This window comes from Histomonas meleagridis (genome assembly GCF_020186115.1).
Source record: "Histomonas meleagridis strain 2922-C6/04-10x chromosome Unknown contig_6, whole genome shotgun sequence".
In the NCBI taxonomy this organism is placed as follows: Eukaryota; Parabasalia; order Tritrichomonadida; family Dientamoebidae; genus Histomonas; species Histomonas meleagridis.
Genome location: NW_027150902.1, coordinates 790,848 through 817,657, shown reverse-complemented (window position 1 = coordinate 817,657; position 26,810 = coordinate 790,848). Strand labels below are relative to the sequence as shown.

General features: G+C 29.8%; 7 protein-coding genes across 7 annotated transcripts; 6 read left to right on the top strand and 1 right to left on the bottom strand.

Moving 5' to 3' along the window:
• Nucleotides 1-2,100: 2,100 nt before the first annotated feature.
• GO595_008096 (Sec1 family protein) lies at nucleotides 2,101-3,117 on the top strand (the record flags this gene model as incomplete). Its single annotated transcript, XM_067921633.1, has 1 exon — nucleotides 2,101-3,117. The coding sequence occupies one exon, from the start codon at nucleotides 2,101-2,103 to the stop codon at nucleotides 3,115-3,117; it is 1,017 nt and encodes a 338-aa protein (XP_067771930.1).
• Nucleotides 3,118-3,500: 383 nt separating this feature from the next.
• GO595_008095 (surfactant B protein) lies at nucleotides 3,501-4,760 on the top strand (the record flags this gene model as incomplete). Its single annotated transcript, XM_067921632.1, has 1 exon — nucleotides 3,501-4,760. The coding sequence occupies one exon, from the start codon at nucleotides 3,501-3,503 to the stop codon at nucleotides 4,758-4,760; it is 1,260 nt and encodes a 419-aa protein (XP_067771929.1).
• A 10,802-nt stretch (nucleotides 4,761-15,562) lies between these two features.
• GO595_008094 (XYPPX repeat family protein) lies at nucleotides 15,563-17,359 on the bottom strand (the record flags this gene model as incomplete). The annotated part of the gene is made up of 1 exon (XM_067921631.1): nucleotides 15,563-17,359. One exon carries the CDS (start codon nucleotides 17,357-17,359, stop codon nucleotides 15,563-15,565), a length of 1,797 nt encoding a protein of 598 aa, XP_067771928.1.
• A 3,717-nt stretch (nucleotides 17,360-21,076) lies between these two features.
• Nucleotides 21,077-21,409, top strand: GO595_008093 (uncharacterized protein; the record flags this gene model as incomplete). Its single annotated transcript, XM_067921630.1, has 1 exon — nucleotides 21,077-21,409. The coding sequence occupies one exon, from the start codon at nucleotides 21,077-21,079 to the stop codon at nucleotides 21,407-21,409; it is 333 nt and encodes a 110-aa protein (XP_067771927.1).
• Nucleotides 21,410-21,550: 141 nt separating this feature from the next.
• GO595_008092 (uncharacterized protein) lies at nucleotides 21,551-21,907 on the top strand (the record flags this gene model as incomplete). Its single annotated transcript, XM_067921629.1, has 1 exon — nucleotides 21,551-21,907. The coding sequence occupies one exon, from the start codon at nucleotides 21,551-21,553 to the stop codon at nucleotides 21,905-21,907; it is 357 nt and encodes a 118-aa protein (XP_067771926.1).
• A 279-nt stretch (nucleotides 21,908-22,186) lies between these two features.
• On the top strand, nucleotides 22,187-23,341 carry GO595_008091 (Carbohydrate binding domain-containing protein; the record flags this gene model as incomplete). Its single annotated transcript, XM_067921628.1, has 1 exon — nucleotides 22,187-23,341. The coding sequence occupies one exon, from the start codon at nucleotides 22,187-22,189 to the stop codon at nucleotides 23,339-23,341; it is 1,155 nt and encodes a 384-aa protein (XP_067771925.1).
• Nucleotides 23,342-23,576: 235 nt separating this feature from the next.
• Nucleotides 23,577-26,390, top strand: GO595_008090 (RasGEF domain containing protein; the record flags this gene model as incomplete). Its single annotated transcript, XM_067921627.1, has 1 exon — nucleotides 23,577-26,390. The coding sequence occupies one exon, from the start codon at nucleotides 23,577-23,579 to the stop codon at nucleotides 26,388-26,390; it is 2,814 nt and encodes a 937-aa protein (XP_067771924.1).
• Nucleotides 26,391-26,810: the final 420 nt, after the last annotated feature.

Here is a 26,810-nt window from a genome sequence, read left to right as displayed (position 1 = left end):
AAGCTTATTTCCTTTATTTTATAATATGCTATCATTATTATTAATTTCACCAATCACACTTGAAGTCAAAATTAACTTAGTCTGTTGGTATGAATGAATGTATTATCCCTAATTCCATATTAATTTACATAGACTTCAAAGTAATAATGATGGTAAGTCTCAACTAGGGAGGAATATTCTTTAGTGCTGACACCATTATTACACGCCTTAAGAGCATTTAAATTTCATTTCTTTTTGAAAATTTTGAATTGAAATAAATTCAGAGGTGAGTTCATTTTTTTGAGAAAAGCACTTTTCAACCGGCAAGAATCACTTCAGATTTTAAAGTAAATGATCAATAAATATTATTCAAATCATGATGAATTTATAATAGATGGTGAATTAGATTTGATGAAATATTCTGATGTTGTTCCAGTAAAATTCGATCAAGAAAAAGATTCTCCATTTTATTTGAACTTTACAGCAAAGCACAAAAAATTAATGAATGTTTTCAGAGGAATCCTCACTGCCAATGAAATTTCCGAAAGAGCATTATACCTTACTGAAGTTTTATTATTTCAAAATCCATTTGATAAAACAGTCTGGTGGTATCGAGCACAAATTCTTAAAAAAATAGGTATAGACCCACAATTTGAGTTAGAGCTTACAGATAAAATTATTCATGAAGAGTTAAAATCATATCAATCATGGAATCATCGAAAATGGATTTTAGAAAAAATCAATCAGCCAATGAATTCTTTACAGAGTCTTGAAGAAATAATACAAGAAGATACACGAAATTTTCATGCATGGTCACATGCAATTTGGTTTGCCAATTATTTTCATCTTCATGAAAATGTTCTTCAAATGACAACAAAATTCATAAACTTAAGCAACAAAAATGCAAGTGCCTGGAGTGCTAGAATATCAATGATTAGTGCTATTAACATCAACATTGAAGAAGAAGCATTATTTGCATTTTCAAAATTTTCTAATAATGGATATAACGAAGCTTGCTGTAACTATATAAGAGCTTTAGCTTCGATAAATGAATCAAAAATTCCGTTTTTGATTGAGAATTTGAAAATTTTTTTGGATAAACATCCAAATGACAAATCGATTCTTATTTTGGTAATGCACTTAATGGAAAAGATTGGTGATGATGAACACAGAAAAGAAATTTGTTTGAGGTTGATAAAAATGGATAGCTTAAGAAAAAATTACTGGGAAAAGGTAATGGAAGGTGATCCACGATTTGTATAAAAATTGTTTCGTCGTTGTTTTTATTTTTTCCACAAACACAAATGGTCAACAAGTATTTAGTCTTTAGATCTATTAACTTAGAATATGCTATTTACATATAAGATTTGCAAAATTTCATTTTTTAGCTACATCAAAAAAAACCAACTTTCATTTTTTTCATCACAGAAGTATATCATTATATAGTGTTTTGCTATTTGATTCATATTACTTTTAAATTTTTGTGAATTGACAAACTTTGCTTGATTTTATCAAATGGATATATTGTCTTCTTCTTATCATTATTTAGATGATATTTTTTCAGAAAATTGCGGAGTGAAGGCACTTCTTACAGATGATGAAATGCTAACAGTAATAAGCTTATCAATCTCACGAACAGAATTATTGGCCTACGAAGTTATATTTTCGCAAACAATTAAAGAACTAAGCGAAAAGGAAGTAAATCCAACAATTTCAGCACTTAAGTGTATTTGTATTTTGAGACCAACTAGACAAAATGTTGAACTTTTAACAAACGAAATTTCAACTACACCTCATTACAGCAGTTATTCTATTTATTTTACAAATACTATCACAGAACAACATCTTAGGCAACTTGCATTCAATGATAAATTTCATCTGATTGATCATGTTGAAGAAATTTTTCTTGATTATTATCCATTTCACTCAAAATTATTTTCCTTAAATATTCCCTCAATCATCGACATTAGGAGGAACACATCCCCAGATTTTCTTATCAAAAGAATTGCAGATGGAATTTTTAGTTCCATTTGTTCATTAAAAATCCGTCCACTTATTCGTTATTTTTCTAATTCCATTTCATGTAAATTAATTGCCAAAGAAGTTTCTACACTTTCATCAATGAATGCTTTTGAAAATATTTCGGATGACACTGTTTTACTAATTCTTGATCGCGTTTCAGATCCAATATCAGCACTGATTCATCCTTGGTTTTATGTTGGTGCTGCACACGAACTGTTTGGCATCCACAACAATCTCATCTCGATACCTGACAAGACGATAGTATTGAACGAAAGGCATGACACTTTTCTCAAAGAATACGGTTGTCGGTTTTTGGGTGAAGTTGGTCCGGCGGTTGCCGATAGGCTAAGGGAAGCGAAACGTTTAAACGATTCAACAAAAAAACCGATTCAGACAGCAGAACAAATCGCAGAATTCGTACGTACTGCTTCTCAACTTCAAGAACAATTCCACATTGCTGAGAATCATGTTTCATTAACATCAGCTATAAATACAAAGGTAACAGATGAAAATTTAATTAGTGTTGGTGAACTTGAACAATCATTTGCTGTAAGCGATGACCCTGTAATCCATTGCCGTGAAATACTCAATCTTCATGAAAATAATAATATTCCAAAACATGAAATAATGAAATTGTTACTTTTGTTTGCACTAAGATATGAAGGAAGAGCAGTTGAACAATTCCAACAACTTAAAGAAATATTTCCAGAATATGTTGGAATTATGTCATCAATTACTCAAGTAGCAGGAGCTTCAAAACGTGGGGCTGATGACATTTTAGCAGGTAGAAACAGATTGACACAACTTTTTTCTGACATCAGAGCACTTTATACTTCTAATTCGAAATTTCTTGATCAGTTTAAATGTCAGCTTACTTCGATAATAGATCGTGTAAAAAAGGGGCAATTAAGTGCTGAACAGTATCCATTCATAGACGGAAAGAGAGCAGAGTTTTTGAAACCAAAAAGATTAATTGTATTTTATGTTGGTGGAGCAACATACTATGAACTAAGAGCTGCAAAAGAAGCAACAGAAATAGATGTTGTTGTTGGAGGCACGTTTGTTCATAACTCATCATCTTTCATCCAATATGAACTTCAACCATTTACAAAATAAGAATATTAAACAATTTGTTCTTTCCTAAAATTTTTCATTTTCGAAAATTTTTTTTGTTTGAAGAATATTCTTGAAATTAAACAGACTTAGTCGAAATGTTGGAAAAACGCAGAAAAATTTGTGTGGAGTCTACTTTGTTGTTTTCTTTAACCATAATAATTGTATGGCACCAGAACAGAGTTTTGTTCAAAACTCACAAAGAATTTTTGAATGGTTTGTGTTATGTTTTGACAGGTAATTGACAATCTCATGGCGGTTGCGAGGAGTTCCAAGTGCAGGAGTGTTCCAATTTCAATATCTTTTCAAATTTGATAAAAACGTGCTGTCATTTGCCAGTGGTTTGACCGATTTGAATACCTTATCAAAGTCTTAACATCACAAAGATGTTTGCACTCCTTTTCGCTTGTGCACTTCAATACGAAGACGTAATCGAAATTCCAGAAGGTCTTTCAAACGCTGATGCATGCTCAATCTGCAAGACAGTCGTCGGTGGAATCGCTGGTTTCATCGGTGCTTCACCAGTTCAATCAGTTATCAAACAATTAGCTCTTGGTCTTTGCGGAAAATTCTCTGGCTCAGGCAACACACTCTGCAAGAACATTGTTAACAAGCTCCCAACAATCTTATCCTACCTCTCCAAGGGTCTCTCAAAGGCTAACGTTTGCAGCAGAATCAACGTTTGCAAGTCCAACGATGAAGAAGACGACGAAATCGAATACATCGAAATCCCAGAAGGTCTTGAAAACGGAATCGCCTGCTCCATCTGCAAGCACCTTGTTAACGCAGTTTCCAAGGTTCTCTCCAGCTCATCCGTCCAAGCTAAGGCTACAGAAGTTGCTCAAAAGCTTTGCCAAAAATTACCAAAGATCGGTCGTAACTTCTGCGACAAACTCGTCACTAACTACCTCGGCAAGATCATGACATGGCTCGGCCAAAAGGTTGGTGCTTCCACAATCTGCAACAAACTCAAGTCATGCAGCGGCAACGATGTTGACTCTGATGATGCATATCTCGAACTTTACCTCGAAATGGATGATGATGACTTTGTTACCGAAATCGAACTTCCATTAGGTCTTTCCAACGCAGACAACTGCGCTATCTGCAAGAAGGCTGTTGGCTTCGTCTCAGCTGCCATGGGTAACAGCATTGTCCAAGCAATCGTTAAGGCTGCTGCTACAGCTGCATGCGGTTTAATCAGCGGTGGTGTTGGTGCTGCTCTCTGCAAGACAATCGTCAAGGTTTCCGTCGGCCCAATCATGAACTGGCTCAGCAGCAAGCTCTCATCATCATCAATCTGCTCCAAACTCGGCTACTGCAGGGGTAACGATATCGAAGAACTCGACTTCTACATTGAAGAAGAAGACGATGACGAAATCTATGCTATCGAAATCCCAGAAGGCCTTGACAACGGGCTTGCATGCGATGTTTGCAAGTCAGTTGTTGGCGGTATCGTCACAATCATGAACGACACATCCGTTACATCCCAAATCGCTGCTCTCGCTGCTAACCTCTGCAACAAGGTCCCAGCTGCCGCACGCGGAATCTGCTCAACAATCGTCAACAACTACCTTCCAAAGATTATCGCTTGGCTCGGCAATGGTCTCTCCAAGCTTAACATTTGCCAAAAGTTCAAACTTTGCTAAACTAACTTAAGTTTAAATTACTTTTATTTTTTAATTATGAATGACATTTGAGAAGAGCTACATAACTTTATCAACTATGCCCAAACTTGTGTAAGCCCCTGCCCCTTACAGCAATCATTCGTTGGTGATAAACTTGGAGTAAATTGAAGAAACAAAGGAAAAGCAGCAGAAGCAAATAAAGAGTCATATAAAATAAAGGAAAATTTATCTTTTTCGAGTTCTGAATATTCAACAAAAAATATAAAAAGTGAACCCGAAGAACATTCAGAACAAAATATTATCATCGGAAACAGTACTTCAAAACAACATGAAAATTCGGAAGAAAATTCACAAATTAAAACTGAAAAAGATTTCTTTTTTTTCATTGTTCAAATATATTCAAAGCGATCAGTCAGAGGGAAGCGATTCTTTTTCAAGTTAATTTATGAAGATAAAGAAATGTTTTATGCAAAATCTAAAAGTCGACATTCAAATCAACCAATTCCAATTTCAAGCAACAAAGACATCCATATCCATGGGGAACATGAATTTGTTCTTGTTCCAAATGGAAAACTAACCAAATTTTTCGTTGATGAAAGAAATGGTCAAGAAGTATTCACATTTAACAACATAGAAAATCCGAAGTCCAAATACCTCCCGACAGCACCAACAATCAATGTAAACACGGAAGAACTTGATTTTCCCTATTCAACACTTAAAAACCAAAAGGCCAAAAATGAACAAAAATGGGTATTGGTTCCTCGATTTCCACAACAGAATGGCCATCCACAGTAATAAAAACGCTATTTTTGTCAATGAAGAAAAAATATGGAAGAAATTCTTATGTGTCGAAAAATTGCAGATGATAAAATAGAAATAGATACAATCATCGAAACAGATCCAATAATTCCATTTGTAATCGGTATATCAATGTTTTCTAAGAAAAATTGTTAAATCAATAAATTTTTGTTTTTTTTAAATTTTCTTTTTCATTTTGCGCACGTTTACAATTTATGAATGAAAAAAAAGAAAAAGAACAAAAGAAACAAATTATTGAATTAGATCAACGAAACTTAATATTAGATAATGAAAATGATTATGATGTTAAATTAAAATATTTGAAAATGAAAGAACAAAATCTTAAAAATGAGAAAAAGGATTTTGACGAAAAAACATTAAAATTTTATCGACGTTTATCAGAATTTACACTTGAGAAAGAGAAAGTTATTGAATTAGAACGAAATGCACAATTAATTCGACGACAAACACAAAGTGATTTAACAAATATGACTACAATTATTCAACCAACACTTGCTAAAAAACAACAAGAATTAAAGGATTATGAAAATAAAGTTACGAATTTAATATCTCAACAAAAATTAGAAAAGAAAAAGATCAAAAATACAAAAGCACAACTTAAAGAACAACAAAAAATTTTAAAAACACAAAAACAAGAGCATATTGAACAATTAAATGATTTTGAAGAAATCAAAAAATAAATTTAAAGAAGAAACAGCGATAAAAGAGAAAGAAATTCATGACCAACAAAACAAACTCAAAGAAATATATGGAGCAATTAATCCGATTATTAAAGAACGTCGTAAACTTGAAGAAGAAAAAGATTTCATTGATCTCCAAAAACAAAATCTTCAAGAAATTCAACAAAAACAAAAACAAAGAAGAAGAAATTCTTTCTAGAAGAATGAGTGAATTTATAATACTTAAAGAAGAACTTATTCATAAAGAAGAAGAAATTAAACAACAAAAAGATTTAATTGATCAAGAACGTAAAGAACTTCAACAAAAAGAAGCGAAACTTAAAGAAGAACAAGAAAAAATTGAAACACTTCAAAACGAATTAAAAATTAAAATTGAAGAAATTGATAAACGAAATTTAGAAAGTAAACAATCGCAAAAAGAAATTGAATTTGAAAAAGAAATCTTTCAACAAGAACGAAATGATTGGTATCCAAATGAAAAAGGTGAACTTATTCCAACAGAAAGTTACAAAAAACGCACCAAAAATAACGAAATGAAATATATTGAATATGAAGAGAAATATATTGAAGAGCAAAAAATCAATTTATCCAAAGAACGAGAAATATTAAAACAAGAAAAAGAAACGTTTCAAAAACGACTTATTGAATTTGCAGAAGAGAAAGAACGATTGATTCATATTGAACGAGAATCACGACAAATTAAAGAAGAATATTTCCAACAATTAAATGGTATTAAGACTAAAGAAAATGAAATTAATGAACGCGAGAATGAATTAAAAGAAATTGAACGCAAACTTAAAGAAGAACAAACCAAAATTGAAGAAGGATGGAATAAATTGGAAATACAAGTTAATAAACTTGTTAATACTAAAAAAATGTTAACAAAAGAAAGGGAAGAAATTGAACAACTTCAACAAGAAAATAAAGAACTTGAAATGAGAATTGAAAATTTAAAAGAACCGATTCAAAATGTGATTAATAAAATGAATGAATATTCGACATGTTTAAATCTTCAAGAAATTCGAGAATTTTGGAGTTCAAATGAAGCAAAAGAATTAACAAATTTCCAACAAGTTTCAGGATATTTTAAATTAATGGAAATTAAAATGCGTAAAAATGAGAAAAATCTTCAAAATAAAATAACAGAACTTGAAAACATAAATAATAAAATTCAACTTCAATATCAGCGTAATCTTTCAGAAATTAAATTAGAAAATAAAGAATTAACAGAACAAATAAAAGAATATCAAGAATATAATGAACGATTAGAGAAAGATAAAGAAAATCTTAATAAACATTTGAAAGAACATCTTAATTATATTCAACAACTTCAAGATCAAATGCAAAATGAAAAAGAACAACGAAAGAAACTTGAAATTATATTACAACGACAAATAATTAAAAGTAAAATAGAAATTGAAGCAATCGAAAAGCAAAAGAGAAAAGAAATGGAAAATGAATTCAATCAAATGAAAGAAATATTTCAACAACAATTAAAAGAAAAAATTATTCAAACACAAAATGAAACCAAACAACGAATGATAAAACGATTTGAAAAAATGAAAAATGATATAATTGAAAATTCGAAATATAAAATGAACGAAGCGATTAAAAAGGAACAACAAAATGAACGGAAGAAGTCAAAACTTAAAATTGAAGAAATCATTAAGTTCCATGAGATAGAAAAAGAAAAACTAAAAAATGAAATAATTCAAACAGAAATCAATAAAGAACGAAATAAATCGAAGGAAACAATTGAAGAAATGATTAAACAACATGAAATAGAGAAAGAAATTCTGAAAGATGAAGTAGCGAAAGAATTACGACAAAAGTTAACAGAAACGATTCAAACAGAACTAATTAAAGAATTAAAAGAAACGAAAGAAAAACTTGAAGAAATAACTAAACGAAATGAAATCGAGAAAGAGACGATGCAAAAAAAGAATTTGAAGAAAAGTTTCATGAACAATGTCAAAGCATAGAGAAACAGATCAAAGAACATTACAGAAAGAAGATAGCGAATTTAAAACATAGAAAAAACATATAATTTATTTTATTTGTAAAAATACATTTTAATATTTAAATGGCGGCCGTTCTTTGAGTTCATTTTTCTTTTTGTTGCTTGTTTTCTTTGCTGTTGTAAGGAGCTGATGCACATAATCAAATTTGTTAATGAGGCGCTGAAAGTCTGGAGCCTCCGGCGCCCGCGCAGTCTGCGATGATTTAATATGGCGAGACATCTCTTTGGTGTCTTTTGATGTTGATGTGTCGCGACGCGGTGTTTGAGCTGTCTTTGTAAGTTTTCTTGTTTCTTTGACTGGCGCTTTGATGGGAGCATTCGCAGGATCTTCGAGTTTTCATGCTTCGGAGGTGTTTCTTTTTTCTGTTTTGTGTTGGCATTTTGTGTATTTTTCAAAATTGTTGTTTCTTCTTTTGGATTCTGCTTTCGTTCTAATGTTGCTTCTTGTTTTGTAACTTGCTCTGTTGTTGTTTCTTTAATATTTGGTTCTTTGATTTCGGGAATAATTAATTCTTTGTCTGAATATTTTTCAAGTTCTGTGATTTGTTTATTTAACTGTATAATTCGTTTTTGCATATTCATCAATTGAAAAATAGCTTCATTTTTAAATTGTTGAATGATTTGATTTTGATTTATTTCTAATTTTACAAGTTCATCATTTGTCATTGACTCTAATTCTTTTTCTGTGGGTAATGTATTCTTTTGTAATACTTCATAAATAATATTTTGAAGAAGAGTTGACATTAAAATATAAACGTACTCTACTCAAAGAAATGTGATATGAAATATTTTATAATGGAAATTCTTGAAACAAATAATGCAGTTTTAACAGCATATGAAGTATTAAAAATAGTATCCGTGCGAACAAAAGCAGCTAAACCATATAAAGATACGCGTGATAGAGAATATTTAAGTGAATATGAACGAATTCAACAAGCAAGAAATATGTTAATTCCTTCACTTTTATCACATTCACCAGATGGTACAGTAGAAGATGGGGAAGATGATGTGGGGGAAAAGATCAAATCTTTTTGCAATGAAATTCAAGAGTTAAATAAACAAATAACACCTTTTCAAATGCGAAATTTGATATCAGTTCGACCACGAAACATTTGTGAACTTGCATGTCTTTTTCCAACAGAAGAAGAATGGGGTGTTATTTCAGAACAGTCAGAAGAAATTATTAATCTTATCAACAAACACTTTCCTTAATTTAATTATATAAAAATAAAGTATTATTTTCTTACAATTTTTTTTTTTATAAAATGAAACATTAAATTTAAAATGTATAACATGAAAATAGAAAATTTTGATGTATTTTCTTGTAAAACATATGTGTAAATCCTTTGAAAAGTGCAAATAAGTCAGAAGCTCAACAAAAAGCTTGTTAATATTGATAGCCCAAAGTAGCACATTAAATATATTGGATTAATCATCAATTTATATATGAATTCAACAAATTTCTTCTAAAGCGCTGTTCTAATGAATCATATTATATTATTAATAAAATGATTGAAGAAAAAATAATAACAAGCTTTCCAAATGACATATTAATTTTTGCTCATATTATGACACCAGAATTTGCAGAATTAAGAAACAATATAATAATAAAGAATCCAATTAGAATTATGAAGAACTTTCAAGGAATGGCTGAGAACTTCACAAGAAATATATTAAAGAAGAACATAATCCGAATGAAATCGCAAAAATAATTCGAAATGATAAAAAAAAAATACATCAAGAAATTTCATCACAAAGTGATTTTGATTTTCAAGAAATTGTACCATCACTTTATGAAAAATGTTCATTTATTATTAATTATTATGTTACATTAATTGATTACAAAGCATTTTTTTTAGTCAATTAAATTTTTTAAGTTTTTACTTCTGGATGTTGCTGATATCAGTGAAACAGGTAAATATAATTGCAGTTATAACAAATCATTCATTAATGTACACAAAATGAATCATCATTTTCAAATGTCGAGCTTAGCATAGTTCACATATATAAACGTGGAGGATTATTATTTAATTCATCAAGCGAACAATCACAAATAGCTTGTATGAAATAGATTATCGATTCATGATCAAGTCCATTATAAGAATTAGAAAACAATGTTTTGGCTTTAGTAAACATCGAAAAAATCGATATTTTTTTGTTGAATTTCAGTGATTTTAAAAAAAAGAAATTTAATTTAAAAAAATTTTTATTATAAGATTTTTATTTTTAAAAAAAATTACAATTTTATAATCCTATATTTAGCAAAGTAGCAGATATTGATGATATATCTCTTGTCAAAGCACTTATGTTAGCATCTTCATAAGGTCATACAGAAATATTTGAATAACTTTCGAAACATTTTTAAACAAGATAATGCAACATTTTCCGATTCACTTTTTTGCAAAAAAGGATTCATCGATGGAGAGTTTCAATTCCCATTTGATAGATAAACCAAATGATTATCACATTTTATCAGTATTGTTAAATTGTATTTAAATATTGCATGAATTGTTATGGAAAAAATGAGCTGAAATTTGAAATAAAAACTTTTTATTTAGTGAATATTGAAATCATTAGTGCATATCTAAGCATAACATTTGGAATAATTTCATCTTACACAAAAAAGAAATAAACATCATTCATCTGAAGGAATTATTTTTAAAATCAAATTTAGATAGATATAATCATTTATTTAAAATATTTAAGTATTAAAGAATCTTGCGAAAGCCTTTTTCATTTGATGCCTAATCTCATCTGACTTTGATAAAATCAGTTGAGTCAAATAAATCTTTGAGTTAATGAAACAATCAAAGAACAAATTTTTATCCAAATCATTAAACATTTTCAATATTTTTATAATATTTTTATTCCAATCAAATGTTATATTATTCATGAAAACATCAAAAGTTTCATTAAAACAATTAATTATTTCATCTTTTTCATCGTATCCGATTTTTATTAAACATTCCAATGTTACTTCTTTAACTAAAGCCAAAAGTATATTATTTTTATAAATTTCATTTAAATTTTTTAAAATAAAAATTATTTTTTTTGTAACAATTTTGTTACTTATGAAATTATTCATATAAATTTTAAACTCTAAAATAAATTCGATTTGATTATCAAATGATAATTTCATCAAATCTTTACTATTATCCTCAATTATATCAAAAAAATTATTAATTTGTGTTATACTAATCAAAGGGAATTTTAAGTCAATAAATGATTTATATTGACTAATAATTAATGATGTTAAATCATCATTTTGATTATTTTGAAGAATTTTCATGAAAAATTTAATAATTAAAACAAAATTATTAATTGATAATTCTTTTAATATATTATATATGTTATTAGTAAACATTATAATCGAATTATCATTAATATTTTCATTATGATAAAAAAGATAAATTTTTTCATCCAAAAAATTCGAAATAAATTCTTCTGTTTTAGAAATCATTAAAATTTCTTTAATAACATCAATAACAGAATCATAAATTACATCGAAGTTTTCGAATTCGAAATATTTTTTAATAAATATTTCATAATAATAATCAAAAATTGTTAACAATTTCTTAAAATCGTTTGGATCCATTTCTTTTATAATAATTGGAACATAACCCAAAATTTCAGGTTTATAACTAAATAACAAAAACAAAACATAAATCAAATCTAATAAATGAAATTTAATAACTTTAAGTTGATTATTAATTAAATATAAAACGCATTCATAACAAATTCTTTTTGTATAATTAATTAAAGCGGCGTTTTTTAATATTATAAAAATCGATTCCCAACCACTTTGAATGTTTGGTGAAACAGAAACAATAATTTGTTGAATACTATATAATATATGAATTTGTATATCTTTATTTACACAACCATTAAATATTTCGACAAAAGGAATCATAAAATGTGCTTGGAAATGATAACGTAATTGTTCTTTTTTACTTAAGAATTCGCGTGAAATTTGGCGTAAAAGATCTAAAGTTAAAATAGAAATCGATGACTTAAAATTAAAACAAACAGATTTCAAATATATTATTATAATATCCCAAATTTTCATCCATATAATATGTTCCCGATTAATATTTAAGTTTAATGTCGAGTTTAACATAGTTAGCATATATAAACGTGGAGGATTATTATTTAATTCATCAAGAGAACAATCACAAATAGCTTGTATGAAATAGATTATCGATTCATGATCAAGTCCATTATAAGAATTAGAAAATAATGTTTCGGCTTTAGTAAACATCGAATTAAATTTTTGTTCATTTTTTAACTTTTCAATTGCCGAAACTTCTTTCATTATAATGGACCAAACATTTCTTAAAAAATTTCCATCTTTAATAGCAATTTTTATTAATGTATTCGTACAATCGATATTTTTTTGTTGTATTTCAGTGATTTTTAATGTTCTTAATTTGGAAAACATTATAAAATTATCTAAAATAGTATCAAGAATATCTTCGATAAAACAATTTGATGAAATATGTATACAATATTTTAATCCTTTTAAACATTTAATATAAATTTCATATGAATTCGAATTATCGAAATTATTAGTTAAAGAACTTATGATTGTACTACAAATACATTGAAACATTGGACCTATTAATAATGGCGATTCACTTTTATGGAATTTATGTTTAATATTTACATTTTTTAATTTAATTCTTTGATTAATTTCTAAAACTATTTCATTATAAAGTGTTTTAAACATTTCAATTCTTTGATTTCGATTTAATAATGTCGAGTTAGAGTCAATATTTAATGAATTCGAATTAAATATCTTTTTAGTAGTTATTTTATTATATAAATCAGTCAGAAATTCTTTTGATAAATCTTTGCCACGATCAATTCCTTTATTATTATTAATGAATTGTTCTAATGTCATTTTCTTTTTAACATTCGGATGATGTGCATCAGTATGTAATAATAATGTCGAATAAGATAATACATATACAGTATCAGCACATGAAAATATACCAGGATTATCATTATAAAACTTAATACCAAATTGTTCCATTATTCGATCAATCATTTGAGCTTCGCCCGGAATTTGAAATGTCTTTAAAAACTCACGAAATGATTTCTCAAATGTTTTATTCTTAAAGTCAAATAAAGATACAAATTCTTTTAATATTTCGATGTTTTCTATCGAACCAATTAATTCTCCTACTTGTTTAGGATCTAATGTATTCGTATTATAAAGAAATTTAGCAATAGAAATCAATGTGTTATCACAAAAGTTATTCTTTATAAAAAAATCAATTCCTTTTTTCCATGAATTTTTAAATATATAAATCCCATCATTAAATTTATCTTTAGTCTTTTTCCGATTAAGAAAGTTTTGTGGTGATTCGGGTTCATTTATATTAGTGATTTGGAAATCAATAAAATATTTCCAAAGTGATTTTAATATCGATACTAAAACATTAAGTGCATTCTGTTGAACATATTTGTTTTCATTAGTTGGATATGAAAGTTTTGCAATTTGTGTAATAATGTTCTCATAAATATTCGGAAAATATCCCGAATCATCACAATCATAATTAACAAATATATCAACAAAAAATTGCGGCTCTGTTGTTAATGTTTTTATTATGTTTAATGAATTTACTATTGTATTAGAGTCGGGTGATGTTAACGCTATGGAAAAACCTTTCTCAAATAACTCTTTGAAGTTTGTATTATATACTTTAGGAAAATTTCTCCATATAATTATGATGAGATTGGAAGAAGATTTGGATAAATTGATGTTGGAATTTAAGATTAATGACATTATTGATACATGAATTTGTGTTTGTAATAATTTTTTGAATGTTTTGGTGGTATAAAATTGGGAAATTTTTTGGAACGATTTAATTAATAAATTAATGGAAAGTTGAATGGTTTTGATTTGTAACATGTTCTTTTCAATTACTTTGGATAATAGGTCAAATAGTATAAACATATCAATATCATTAATGGAAGAATTAACTGATAAGGAATCCAAATGATTAAAGATATAAAAAGAATTTAATGTAATAGTTTGAACTAACGATCTCGATGCTTCTTTATTACTAAGGTCAGAAAATGCAAGTTCTGTTGGTTTATTATAATTATCAAATAATGTTTCAATTATGTTTTCAAATATGTTTTGGATGGTGTTTTGATTATTAGTTGATACATCAAAAAGACAAATTAATGTTTTAAGAATTGATTTAATTAACTTTCCATGAAATGTTGAAAGTGGCCGAGATTTTAGACAAGAAAAACAAACTTTGCATGACCTCAATACAATATCTTCCGATTGGCAGTATTTATCAGTATGGTAAAGTAACTTAAAAATTTTTTGAGTAAAATCTTGATATAGCCAATAATTAAACTGATTAAAAAATGAATAAAAACAATCAAGTGCAAGTGGGTAAAGATGCTTTTTATCTGTTTCTATTGCAACAAAAAATGGATCCAAAGCAATTTTTAAATCAATATCTTCTTGTTGAGCAATTGATTCCAAATATTTCATAGACTTTGAAATACTCTCTCTAATGGAACGTTGGAAAATTCCACCACATTGAAGTTTCAACTCATTTAGCTGCTGAATTACGAATGATGAAATTCCAACCATTATCTAAAACCTTTTGAAAACATTACACAGATAATTCAGTAAAAAATTCTGACAAATCACACACAAAATGTAAACGTTTTCAATTTCTTTCATTCTCCATAAACATTTTGATTGAAGCACCTCACAGTAATGCTCAAATAACACACACTCGTATATAACATCCCACTGTAACATATGCTCATAAGTCATCACATATTATTAATATCCGCACAAGTACACACTCGTATATAACATCACAATGTAACATATGCTCATAAGTCATCATATATTATTAATATTCACACAAGTACACACTCGTATATAACATCACAATGTAACATATGCTCATAAGTCATCACATATTATAAATATTCACAATGTAACATATGCTCATAAGTCATCACATATTATTAATATCCGCACAAGTACACACTCGTATATAATATCACAGTGTAACATATGCTCATAAGTCATCATATATTATTAATATTCACACAAGTACACACTCGTATATAACATCACAATGTAACATATGCTCATAAGTCATCACATATTATTAATATTCACACAAGTACACACTCGTATATAATATCACAGTGTAACATATGCTCATAAGTCATCATATATTATTAATATTCACACAAGTACACACTCGTATGTAACATCACAGCGTAACATATACAGCAACTAATTTTTTATTCAAATATTTTCATAATTTTTCCCCAACATTATCATCATTATAATTATTATCGGTATAATTATTATTACTTTCATCGGGAGTAATTCCCGAATATCTCTTTCTCAGTTTGTTATACAAATCTGGGCACGACGCCTTCAGCTTGTCTGGTGCCTCCATGAAGCAAATCATGAAAGTGTCTGCGATTCCCTCGAAGTTAAACCTTATCACCAAGAACAAGAACATTGTTGAGAAGAAAGAGAACATAACAGTGAACACTTTTGTGTCATAGTCGTCTCTATTGATTACCATTCCGATTGTATAACCAATTAACAATGCGACTACCATGAAGTTGTACCATTGGTATGCCGAAGATATATTTAATATGTTCTTATACACCAGAGTCCTTACATGTTTGTTACATATTAACTCAGTGAACCTACGACAACCTTCTTTAAATGGTATACCGAATAATGAGCAATACACTAATGAAAATCGATTAATCCATTTGAAGCAGAATTCGATTGGTTTCAAACATGTAGCCAAAATACAGAAACAACAATCTTGATCAGAACAACAGATGCAACATTCTTGTGTATGATTCTTACAACATTGAGTAAATTGATTTGCGTACCAAAACTTTTGTAATGTTTGAACAATCGGCATGAAGACTGCACATAATGATTCATCACCAAGCATATTAGTGAACGCTCTCTTGAATGACGTTGTTGGGAATTTCTCATAATATTCGGTATCTTTAAGGAAATACCATGATGAAACATGTGCTGTTGTTGTTGTGGAACTGATATAACCAAGTGAATATGAGATCCAATAAAATGATATTGCAACATAAATATATAACAATTGATTAACATTATTATATTGTATTAAAAAGATTATCATACAAAAGATAAATGAAAATATTATTGAAATAATCAATTCAATAAAGGTATATATTAATATAGTTTTGTTATATAATATAATTTCTCGTACTTGAATTAAAACATCTGTGGTAAATTGAAAGGAACTAAATAAGTTCATTGTGTATAAAATACCAAAAAATAACGCAAAGAATAAGCCAATGTAATAGAAAATAGCATCGTTGCCAAAGTTGAAGAGTCCATACGCAGAAGCAGCAAAGGTAAATATTAATGACGTTAACATTGGAAGCTTGACATATACAAATGGTGCGCCAAATATTAGAAGGAAATAAATCATGTTAATGCCAATACTAATCGCGATGCTACAACCATAACATTTATAGAGAATACTATTAAAGTACTCATGTTTGTCATTTCGTTCGGGTTTGGTGGCCATTAGCCAGATAAATATTGCGAGTGTGGCGGCAACATTAAGTAAAAATATTATCAAATGAACAATGTCATAACATTTATGTTCTTTTTTTGTGTTTTCACTGAAGCCTTTAGGTGTAAAACAATCATGATCATCCCAGTAATGTGAAAATTTCGTCTGATCATTTGGAATTGTATTCCATTCTTCAACGTCCATTGAAGTAATTTTAAGATGATAAATATCATACTTATATTTTTTGACTTGTGGCTCATAACCGTATGGATTGTTTCGAGATCCAAACTTTGGTGAAGATTGATAAGTAGGTTGCGTGTTTGTTGATGCTTGATAAACTGGTGCTTGATTTGGCTGATAATAATTTGGGTCATAATAATTTGGTTGATTTGGGTCATAGGAATTTGTTTGATTTGGTTCCATATACATTTGCTGTTGATTTGGATCATAATAGCTTGTTTGAACATTATACATTTGTTCCATAGGTGGTGGGTATTCTGAAGGATCGCCCTTGTTATCAGACATTATATTTTTTTTATATTTTTTTTTTTTTGCAAGAAATTGAACGATACTTCTGTAAGCGTGAATTTCATTTGAGAAGCTTTATTTGAATTAACCAAAAAAGCTGAAAAAAGCATTCAATTTTTGCTACAGATTAAACGTTTTTTTTATCACAGTGTTTTCAAAGAAAGCCAACTGGCAACAATGGAACGGATGATATGAATGAATAAAAAGTAATCGGATTTTAATTCAAAAAAAAGGTGTTTGAGCTTTCCATTATCACTTCACAAACCTCCAAAAAATAGTAGAATTCAGCCGGTTTTGATAGAATTCTATCAAAATTTTGTCAAAAAGTGGGAAAACACATTGAAAATTTGGATTTTCAATCAGGTGTTTGAATTTGGTCTATTGAATATTTGGTATACAATCAAAAAAATGATCCGTTTTATTTATTACGTCCTCTTGTACAAGTTATGCCGATAAAGTCAAAAGATAAAATTATTTCCTTTTATTACCTTTATCATGACAATCAAACAACTATTTATACTTCGTAGCTTCAACACATGCAAACTTTAACTTATATAGAAATAAAATAACTTTAAATATTTCAAATCATGACGACATGTTTCAAATATGCGTTTATAATTACGCAAATGGCAATGTTATAAACTTTAAGCAAATGGTCCAACCCGATTTTATCGTTGTGTCAAAACTTTCCAAAAATGTTTTTTTTGAAAATCACTTTCATTTTCTTATTTATCATACTTTTAGCGATAGTCCCACTCAAAGCCCTCAAAAGAAAACCTGATATTGAAGTTAGAGAAATTTTTCAAATTTATAATATAGTACGAGTTGGATATGGACTTGGCAACCAAATGTTTCGGTATGCATTTGCATATGCTCTTCAATACGAAACCAATGTTCCTGTTTACATGGAACTTACTTATTTTAAAGACTGTAGAAATCATAATTGCATGGATTTTTGCTTAAATAACGTTAGTATAGACTCAACTCAACGAACATTCTCTCTGTGTTATTATAACATAACTTTAACGCAAGCCACGAATCGACAAATTAATAGTGTTCTTCCTGAAAACAAATATAGTGACAGAGATGTGTTAGGGAAAAAGCTTTCCGAATTCAAGGGGAAGAGCCAATACTTTTCAGGTCCGTATGAGAATTTAGGGTTCTATGATTTCGAGAAATATCGACCGCATTTTCTTCGTGAGTTTGCATTTAAAGGACAACTTGTTGGCTGTTACAAAGACTATCTTTCTCTCATTGAACGTTCTAATTCTGTTTCGGTCCATTTTAGAAGGACTGATCATATTTATTCGTCTGCAACTAATCAATATTATATTGATGCAATTAATTACATGAACAAACATGTCGATAATCCGCATTACTTTATCTTCTCGGATGATCTGAAATACATTAAAGCGAATGTAAGAATTAACGGAAGTCATACGTACATCGAATGTAAGAATCAAAACTCAGTTTACGATTTCGAATTAATGAGACATTGTAAACATAACATTATGGCCGTGAGTACGTACTCGTGGTGGGCTGCGTACTTAAATGAAAATAAAGATAAAATTGTGGTCGCTCCAAAATATTGGGGAAGAAGAAAAAGCGATTTCTTAGTACCAGAATATTATGTTACATTATAGGGTTAAATTTGTTTCATAAGTAAAATATTAACACTTTCTTGTTATTTGTTTCATAATTCCAATTTAAATGATAAATAATGTTTTAGTGATTGTGTTACGTAATTCATTTTGGATGTCGAAATTTGATAATAATAATGAATAAGGATGAACATGTTACCAAGATAAATGGATTTATAATTCGAAATAATGTACAATTGTTCGTTAAGAGACCGTTTATTTAATTATCAATTCATCATATCAAAAAGTGGTAATTTCTGAAGTTTACGATTGTCGAGTTGGCTCAAAAAGTGTCCGAATAATGCTAGTGTTATAAAGCATTGCATTACAAGAAAAACTTCAACAAAAAATTGTTGGAAGCAACATGACAAAGACCATGATTGAACATTTTATAATAAACGCTTTAATTTCATTAATTTTGATATCTGCAATTGTATTTCCTTCCTTATTTAATAAAAATTTCATTGGTTGGATCATCGTTTAGTAAATAAAGTAAATCATTTTCCATTTTAAAAAAGTTACATGCAAAAACAAATGATTTTTTGACTTTGACTTGCATGGAATTGTAGCAAGCGGATTAAATAGATAGATTATTAGAAATTACCAAAATAAATATGAAATTTCAAAAAAAAACCTATTTTAAAAAACTTCAAGAAATATCATCAAAAAATGATTTCGATTTTAATCAAACAATTAAACCATCATTTTATGAAAAGTATTCTTTTATTAATAATAATGAAGTTACATTAATTGAGTATGCAGTATTTTTTTCTCCCATCAGTTAAATGTTTTAAACATTTACTTATAAATAATCCAGATATAAAGAACACCGCTAAATATGCAATTGCATGTGGAAACGGAGAAATCATTCATTTATGTAAACAATATCATTCATTATTTGAAGTTGAATATGAAACAGCAATTAAATTCCATAAAAATGATATTTTTCATTATGAAAATAATATTGGAAATTTCCAATATCATGATGATTTGCAGAAGTTTGGAAGAAAATGTGTTTTACATCATAGTTATGAAATTTAATCATTTCCGAAAGAAAATGGATTGAAAATTTTCAATGATATTCTTAATGAAGCTGCAAAAATCGGAAATATTTATCTTATTCATTTTTACTAAGAGAAGATAATTCCAAAAAATATTTTGTTTTTTACATCAGAAATAGATAATATTGAACTTGTGCGATATATTTTAGAGCAAAAAGGAATTGATGTTATGGCAAAAAATGCTAATTTGTTTGATTATAAATTTATTTTTTATTGTTTAATTTTTCAAAACAATATTTGGAAAATATTAAAAATATTTTTTACATCCCTTATTTTAACATCTAATAAAGATACTGAAATAGTTCAATTACTTCTTGAAAAAGATGGGATTAATGTTAATACTAAGGATAAAATTTATTTGTTTTATTTGATATATCAAAATAATGTTTGAAAATCCAGCTCTTGTTTTAGCTCTTGAAAAGAATTATATTGATATAGTTAATATGCTCTTTGATTAAAAAGATATTGATATTAAAGTTAAAAATATTGTATTTATTGGAAATTTTGAATAATAATAATTCGATATTTTGAATTATTATTTAAAATTTATTCAAATTACTTGATACATGACTCAAAATTGCATCTAAAAATGAATCATCTATTAAATGGCTATGCTTGATTGGAAAAAAAAATGAATTCATTTATAGGTACATCATTAATAAAAAGATTATATCACTTTTAATTAGATTGTCACTTCTATAATATTGTAGAAATCATTTCAAATTCAAAAAACAGTGTGTTGTGGAAATTTTTGCAACTGTAAAAATTCCTGGGGGTTCGAATTTTACAACATTTCCGGTTTGATTCAAAACAAACAATTTTTAATTCAATATTTCTGTTTTTGACGATTGGATTCAATACCAAATGGAATTGCTGAACAAAACGCAAAAATACTGGTTTTGCTAATCCTTCTTGCAAAATCGGAAAGAATTCGCATTAATGGAAGTTTTTCCTCATGGCCACATGATGATGTATATTATATAAAATATACAGGTTCAGATAGAGAATATGGGATGGAAAAGTATATAAACATTCCTGTTAGTGGTGGAGATCATTTCAGATTTGGTCTTGAAGTTACAATGAATGTTGGTATCTTAAAAATGGCAGTTGCTCCAACTGACATCAATGGCACTATGCTCAACTGGGAACTCGGACAAATGTCAACAACCACAAATGGTCAAAAGGAGTATCATGAGATTAATGCAGTTCTACCACCAACATCACATCGAATGTATATTCGTCTTAAAGGCAATGGTAATGGTGAAGGTACAATTCAAAACATGTGGTATGAATATCTCGGGCATCAAGACATACCTGAAAGTGTTACTTTATCAAATGACAAATAAGAAATAAAAATTGCTGCTACTAATCAACGAATGACCATTTATGATAAAATAAATGGCCAATATTTCCCATAGAATAATTCAGATTTAGGTAGCTCAACAATTCTTTCAATTGATATACATTCAGAAACATCAGCAACTTTTATGATGCAAAGACTTAAAACGGAATTTCGAATTGATTTAGAATTAATTGATGATGAATTAAATATCACATATGATGATGCAGATCCCGATGCAACTGATGCACCACCAGGTTTCCCACTTAGTTTTCAAACTCGAAAAACTATCGATAAATTACTTATACCCCTTGGCGAAGGAATGAGTTTTCCAAGTGGTGATGAGATATGTATTACTGATGGATGTAGAGTTAATTATCAAAGTTATATGTTCTTATTATCAATGCCATGGTATGGTGTAACAGATGGGGAAATTGCAATGATGTTTGTTGTTAGTGATCCTGCAGATAGCAATATTGGAATATCCAAAAGTTCAAATGGCTGACATCATTTTTATTTAACGCATTTCCTTGAAAAAGGTCGTTTTAGTTATGCGCGAAACTTAAAAATGATTTTCTTGCATGGTAATCATGTAACAATGGCAAGGCGTTATCGAAAGATTGCGCAAGAAAAAGGTTTAGTTGTACCATTTACTGAGAAAGTAAAAAGTAATCCGAACATAGATAAACTTGTCGGTGCAGCAAACATTCGATTTCATGGAACATGGACATAGCATCGTACTACAGTTTATCAAGAATTTAATAGTTTGGGTTTTGATCGTATTATGGATTTTGGTTCAGTAAGTTCTAATCTTGATTATGTATTTAATAAGACAAACATATTATCATCTGTATATGATTCTTATCAAATCACAGGTAATCCAGAATATTATGATAAAAAATGGATGGATTGGAATGATAATTGGCCTTATGCTTATCCTCAAGATATAGCGGTGAACTCTACAAATCAATTCACAACATTTGGTTCTGTTTCTAATTTAACAAATCCATCACAAAAAATTGATACTTATGCTACTTGTGATAAACAAATGATTAAATATGCTAAAGAAGATTATGAAGCAGAAGTCGCAAAACAAGATTTACAATATCAAGCACGATTTATTGACGGTGCAACATACACAGTATTATTTGAATGTTATCATCCTGATCATCCGCAAACAAGAAGAGAATCAATGCAATATCGTCTTAAACTTTTACAATATTTCCGTGAAAATGAACATGGAAAAATTGTGATTGGAAGTGAAGATGGTAAAGATATAGCAGTTCCTTATTGTGATTACTTTCTAGGGTTAATGAGTCCTGCACCTTTTAGAGTACCTGGCACAGATACATCTGGAAGTCTTATAAAATATTGGGATGAGCCTACTGAAGCACAAACAAGAGTTATGACTAATGAAAGTGTACGTGTACCTTTATTCCAACTTGTTTATCATGACTGTGCTATATCTTATTGGGGCGGTGATGATCATAATTCTAAAGTTATTCCTTTATGGGATAAAAGAGATTTATTGAATAGATTATATGGTACACCTCCTGTTTATGTGATAATGCAACATTATTGGGATCAATATAAAGATAGATTCGTAAAATCATATAAAATAGCACAGCCTGTTTCGAGATTAACAGGTTACGCAGAAATGATTGATCATATTTATTTGACAGATGATATGAAAGTACAACAAACAATTTTTAGTAATGACGTAAGTGTTATTGCTAATTTCGGTTCGTCGGGATATAGTACAATTTATGGAGATTACATTGAACCAATGGGATCTGTTGTTTATAAGAATTTTTCAACAATTAAAGTAGCAAGTGGAATGGATGGTTGGATAATTGGTGTAATCGTAGCTGTTGTTTTGTTGTTTGTTGCAGGCGTATGCGTTTTTATTATGATTAAAATGCGTAAAACAGATCAATAAAAAAAAAAATCACTTATAAAGCTTAGAAATAAATAAAAAAATACAATTTACTTGTAAAAAAGCAATTTTTTTAGGTGTATTTAAATTACCATATTTTTATTGTTTATTATCTCAATCCAATTCATTTTGCAATATTTATTAACCTCTTGGAAGATTATGTCTTGAATACAATTTTATTCTAAAAGTGACAGAGTATCATTATGTGACGGTTATTTGTGAAAGTGACAAAGTAAAAATGGAAAATGACATTGCTGAACTAAATAGGCAATATAATGAATATACAAATCAACTAAGTCAGTACGTTCAAGCTTGCAAGCAGTATACCGATTATAATCAGACACTTGTTCAAAAGAAAAATCAACTCGAAGCAGATATTCACAATTTTTATCAATATGTTCAAACACATCCAGTACGACCTGATGAAGAAGAGCTTGTTCAAGTACAATATAAAAGACTTGCTGGTGTACAAGCTAAAGCAGTAAAAGCTCAAGAAATTCTTAATCGTCTTGTTCCTGATACAAAAATGGAAATCCCTGAGATTTATCAAAGTCAAAAAATGAATGAATTCAAAAGCATAGCAAAAACTGTACGTCAGTTATATGCTCGTAAAGAATCATTAAAGAAGTCAATAGATTATTTAGAACGTGAATCAACAAATCTAAGAGATGAGCGAGATGACCTTCAAGCACAGCTTGCCGAGGATCGTAGATGGGCCAATGAAATGGAAGAAAAGCTTGCATCTGAAACACAAGCCGGAATGCAAAAATTAATGAAGCACAAAGAGCAAATCAAACAACTTGATGAAACCTATCAGAAAGAACTTATTGAAACCGAGAAGAAGCGTATTAAAGCCGATGTTGAATCCATAGAATTAAATCTCTTTAACAATCAATACCAGCGCCAATTTTCGAAGCTCCAAGAAGATTTGAACCTCTGTCTTACCAAGAAGGGGATTCCCAGCTCCAATATTCAATTAGTCAAACAACTCCAATCAGAAGTAACAGCACTTCAAGAGCGTTCGGAAGAGTACAGCAAACTCCTTTCGGCCAATTTCCAGCTTCAACAAGCCAAGCAACAAGAAAGTGAAGTGAAGCAAATATATTCCGAAATCCGGGACGACTACTTAAACCATTACAAGAAAGTTGACGTCTTAATCCATCAGACTCTTAAGGACCACATTGAACAGAAATCCGATGTACTTAAAGTTCTATCAGATAATCAAGAAGAACTCAAAGAACTTGAAACAATTCAAAATCAACTCAAAGAAACTAATCAACAACTTCATAAAGAGACAGAGAAACTTGACGAAGAAGCCAAATCCAAACATCAAAACAAATTCCTCAACAAGAAGCTCATCTCCAAATACGAAAGCATCAACGAGAAAATCGATTCCATTCGCGTTAACATTGAGCATCAGAACAACAGTATCGCATACAACCAAACGTTCATCCAGAAGTATGACCAAGGAATCTCGACTGTCCAAGACATCTACAATCGGTTCCGAAGCGAGACAAGTACAGTTGCGCGCCGTCGACTTGTTGGTGAATTAGAGAGTTTGTTTGAGCAGCAACATAACTTACTTAATGACTTAGCAAATAACAATGCGAAGTCATTACAAAACATCACAAATCAAATCGAAGAATTACAACGGCGTCTCGAGAAGGCTATGAGTGACTTACTGAGAAGTGTCGATCCAGAAAAGAGTTTCTCGCAGCAGTCGGAGAGAATACTCAAGGAGCAGTCAGAGAGTTTGTTCCACGGCGACGAAGGACTTGTTGGCTTCATGCCGGATGAGTGCGAGATTAGTCTTACGAATGAGAATGAGGCTAACATTGAAGTGGCCTCATTGAACGCACTCGTTGCTTTGCTGTTTCATCCACACGTGTTCAAAGACCGTTACCACCACCAGTTCATTTTGGGGTGGCACAACACCGGTACGTCGTTAACGTTGTTGACTGAAATGATTAACGGCTTCCTGAAGGAGTACCAAAACGGGTCCAACCCCTACGGACTGCCGAACACCGATCAATTAACGGACAATATCGTCAACGATACGATCAACTTTTTCTATACATGGAGATATGACTTCACACATGATTTTGTAGGGTTACCTGAATCAAAAGATTTGAGATTGAATGTGCACTTAATATTTAATACACTCAGTCAGTTAGATAAGTCGAAGAAACAAGAAGGTGCTATTGATACATTTGTGAAATCAATTGATTTATTCAATAATACAAAAACTTATCAACCACCAAGATCAATTAAGCAGCCGACATTTTTGGATTTGCCTTACGACTCAACAAAGCCATTCCCATTGCGAACAGATCCTGTAATTCTTGCAAAGCATTTCATGTTCGTTGAATTGAAAAAGTTCATTTCAATAGAACGATACGAATTTGTGAAGTGTAACTGGAGCAGGCCGAATCGCGACACGATATCGCCAAACGTGTCTGAGCTAACGAGGCATTTCAACAAGACATCCGTCCTTGTGGGTTATACTATTTTAACTGAAAAGCGTCTGAAAGAACGAGCGAAAATTTTAGGCGGATGGATCAATGTAATGGATGCAGCACTGAATGTTAATAACTTTAACCTGTTGTTCGAAATCGATGGCGCGCTTACAAACCCTGCGATTATCCGTCTCAAGAAGACGTGGTCAAAGATCGACAAAGAATTGAACGATCGATACACAAAACTTTCCGACCTGACAGCGCCATTCCGTAAGTTCGGCAAGTACAAGGCGGCGCTCAACAGTTGCCCTGTGAATATGACGCTGCCGTATCTCGGTCCATGGTTGACTGATATGACATTTGTCGAAGATGGTAACCCAACGAGGAAAACGCTTCCGAACAACGAAGAAGGTATCAACTTCACGAAGCAAAAGTATTATTACTCTCCATGCTCGTTCTTGTTGAAGGATTGGGGAAAGGATATCGATTTTGATATTAACCAACAAATAGTAAGCGACATTAACTCTTTCAGGAGCGTAGATGAGGAAGGAAAAGAATATAACTTACTCAAGATGTCACGTGAATGTGAAACCTAGTAAAACCACGAATTGTCATTTTTTTCTCCATGAAAAATGAATGGTTTATTTGCAATTGCTCTTTGAATTTTTCAGAGACTTAAAATCTTTTGTCAGAAATCGATACAAAAGTTCGAATTCTGTTCTCTGGATATGTTTAGGTCTTATTAAGCAATTACTTGATTTGACTTGGTTTGTGTTGATGCTGTGTATCAATTATATATTATTTTGATCGAGTCATAATAAGATATTGTTGTTTCAAATCTAACGGTTTTTTATCTGTTGTGCAGTTTCATATAACGTCCCAAGTGAAATTTTATATGATGAAGGTTTCAAAAGTGACAATTTTTTTGCACCTAAACACCCATAACACTTTTTGAAAAATTCTGGGTAAAATTGAGATGGTGGTTGGCGAATACAAATTTTGAATAGTGTTTCCAG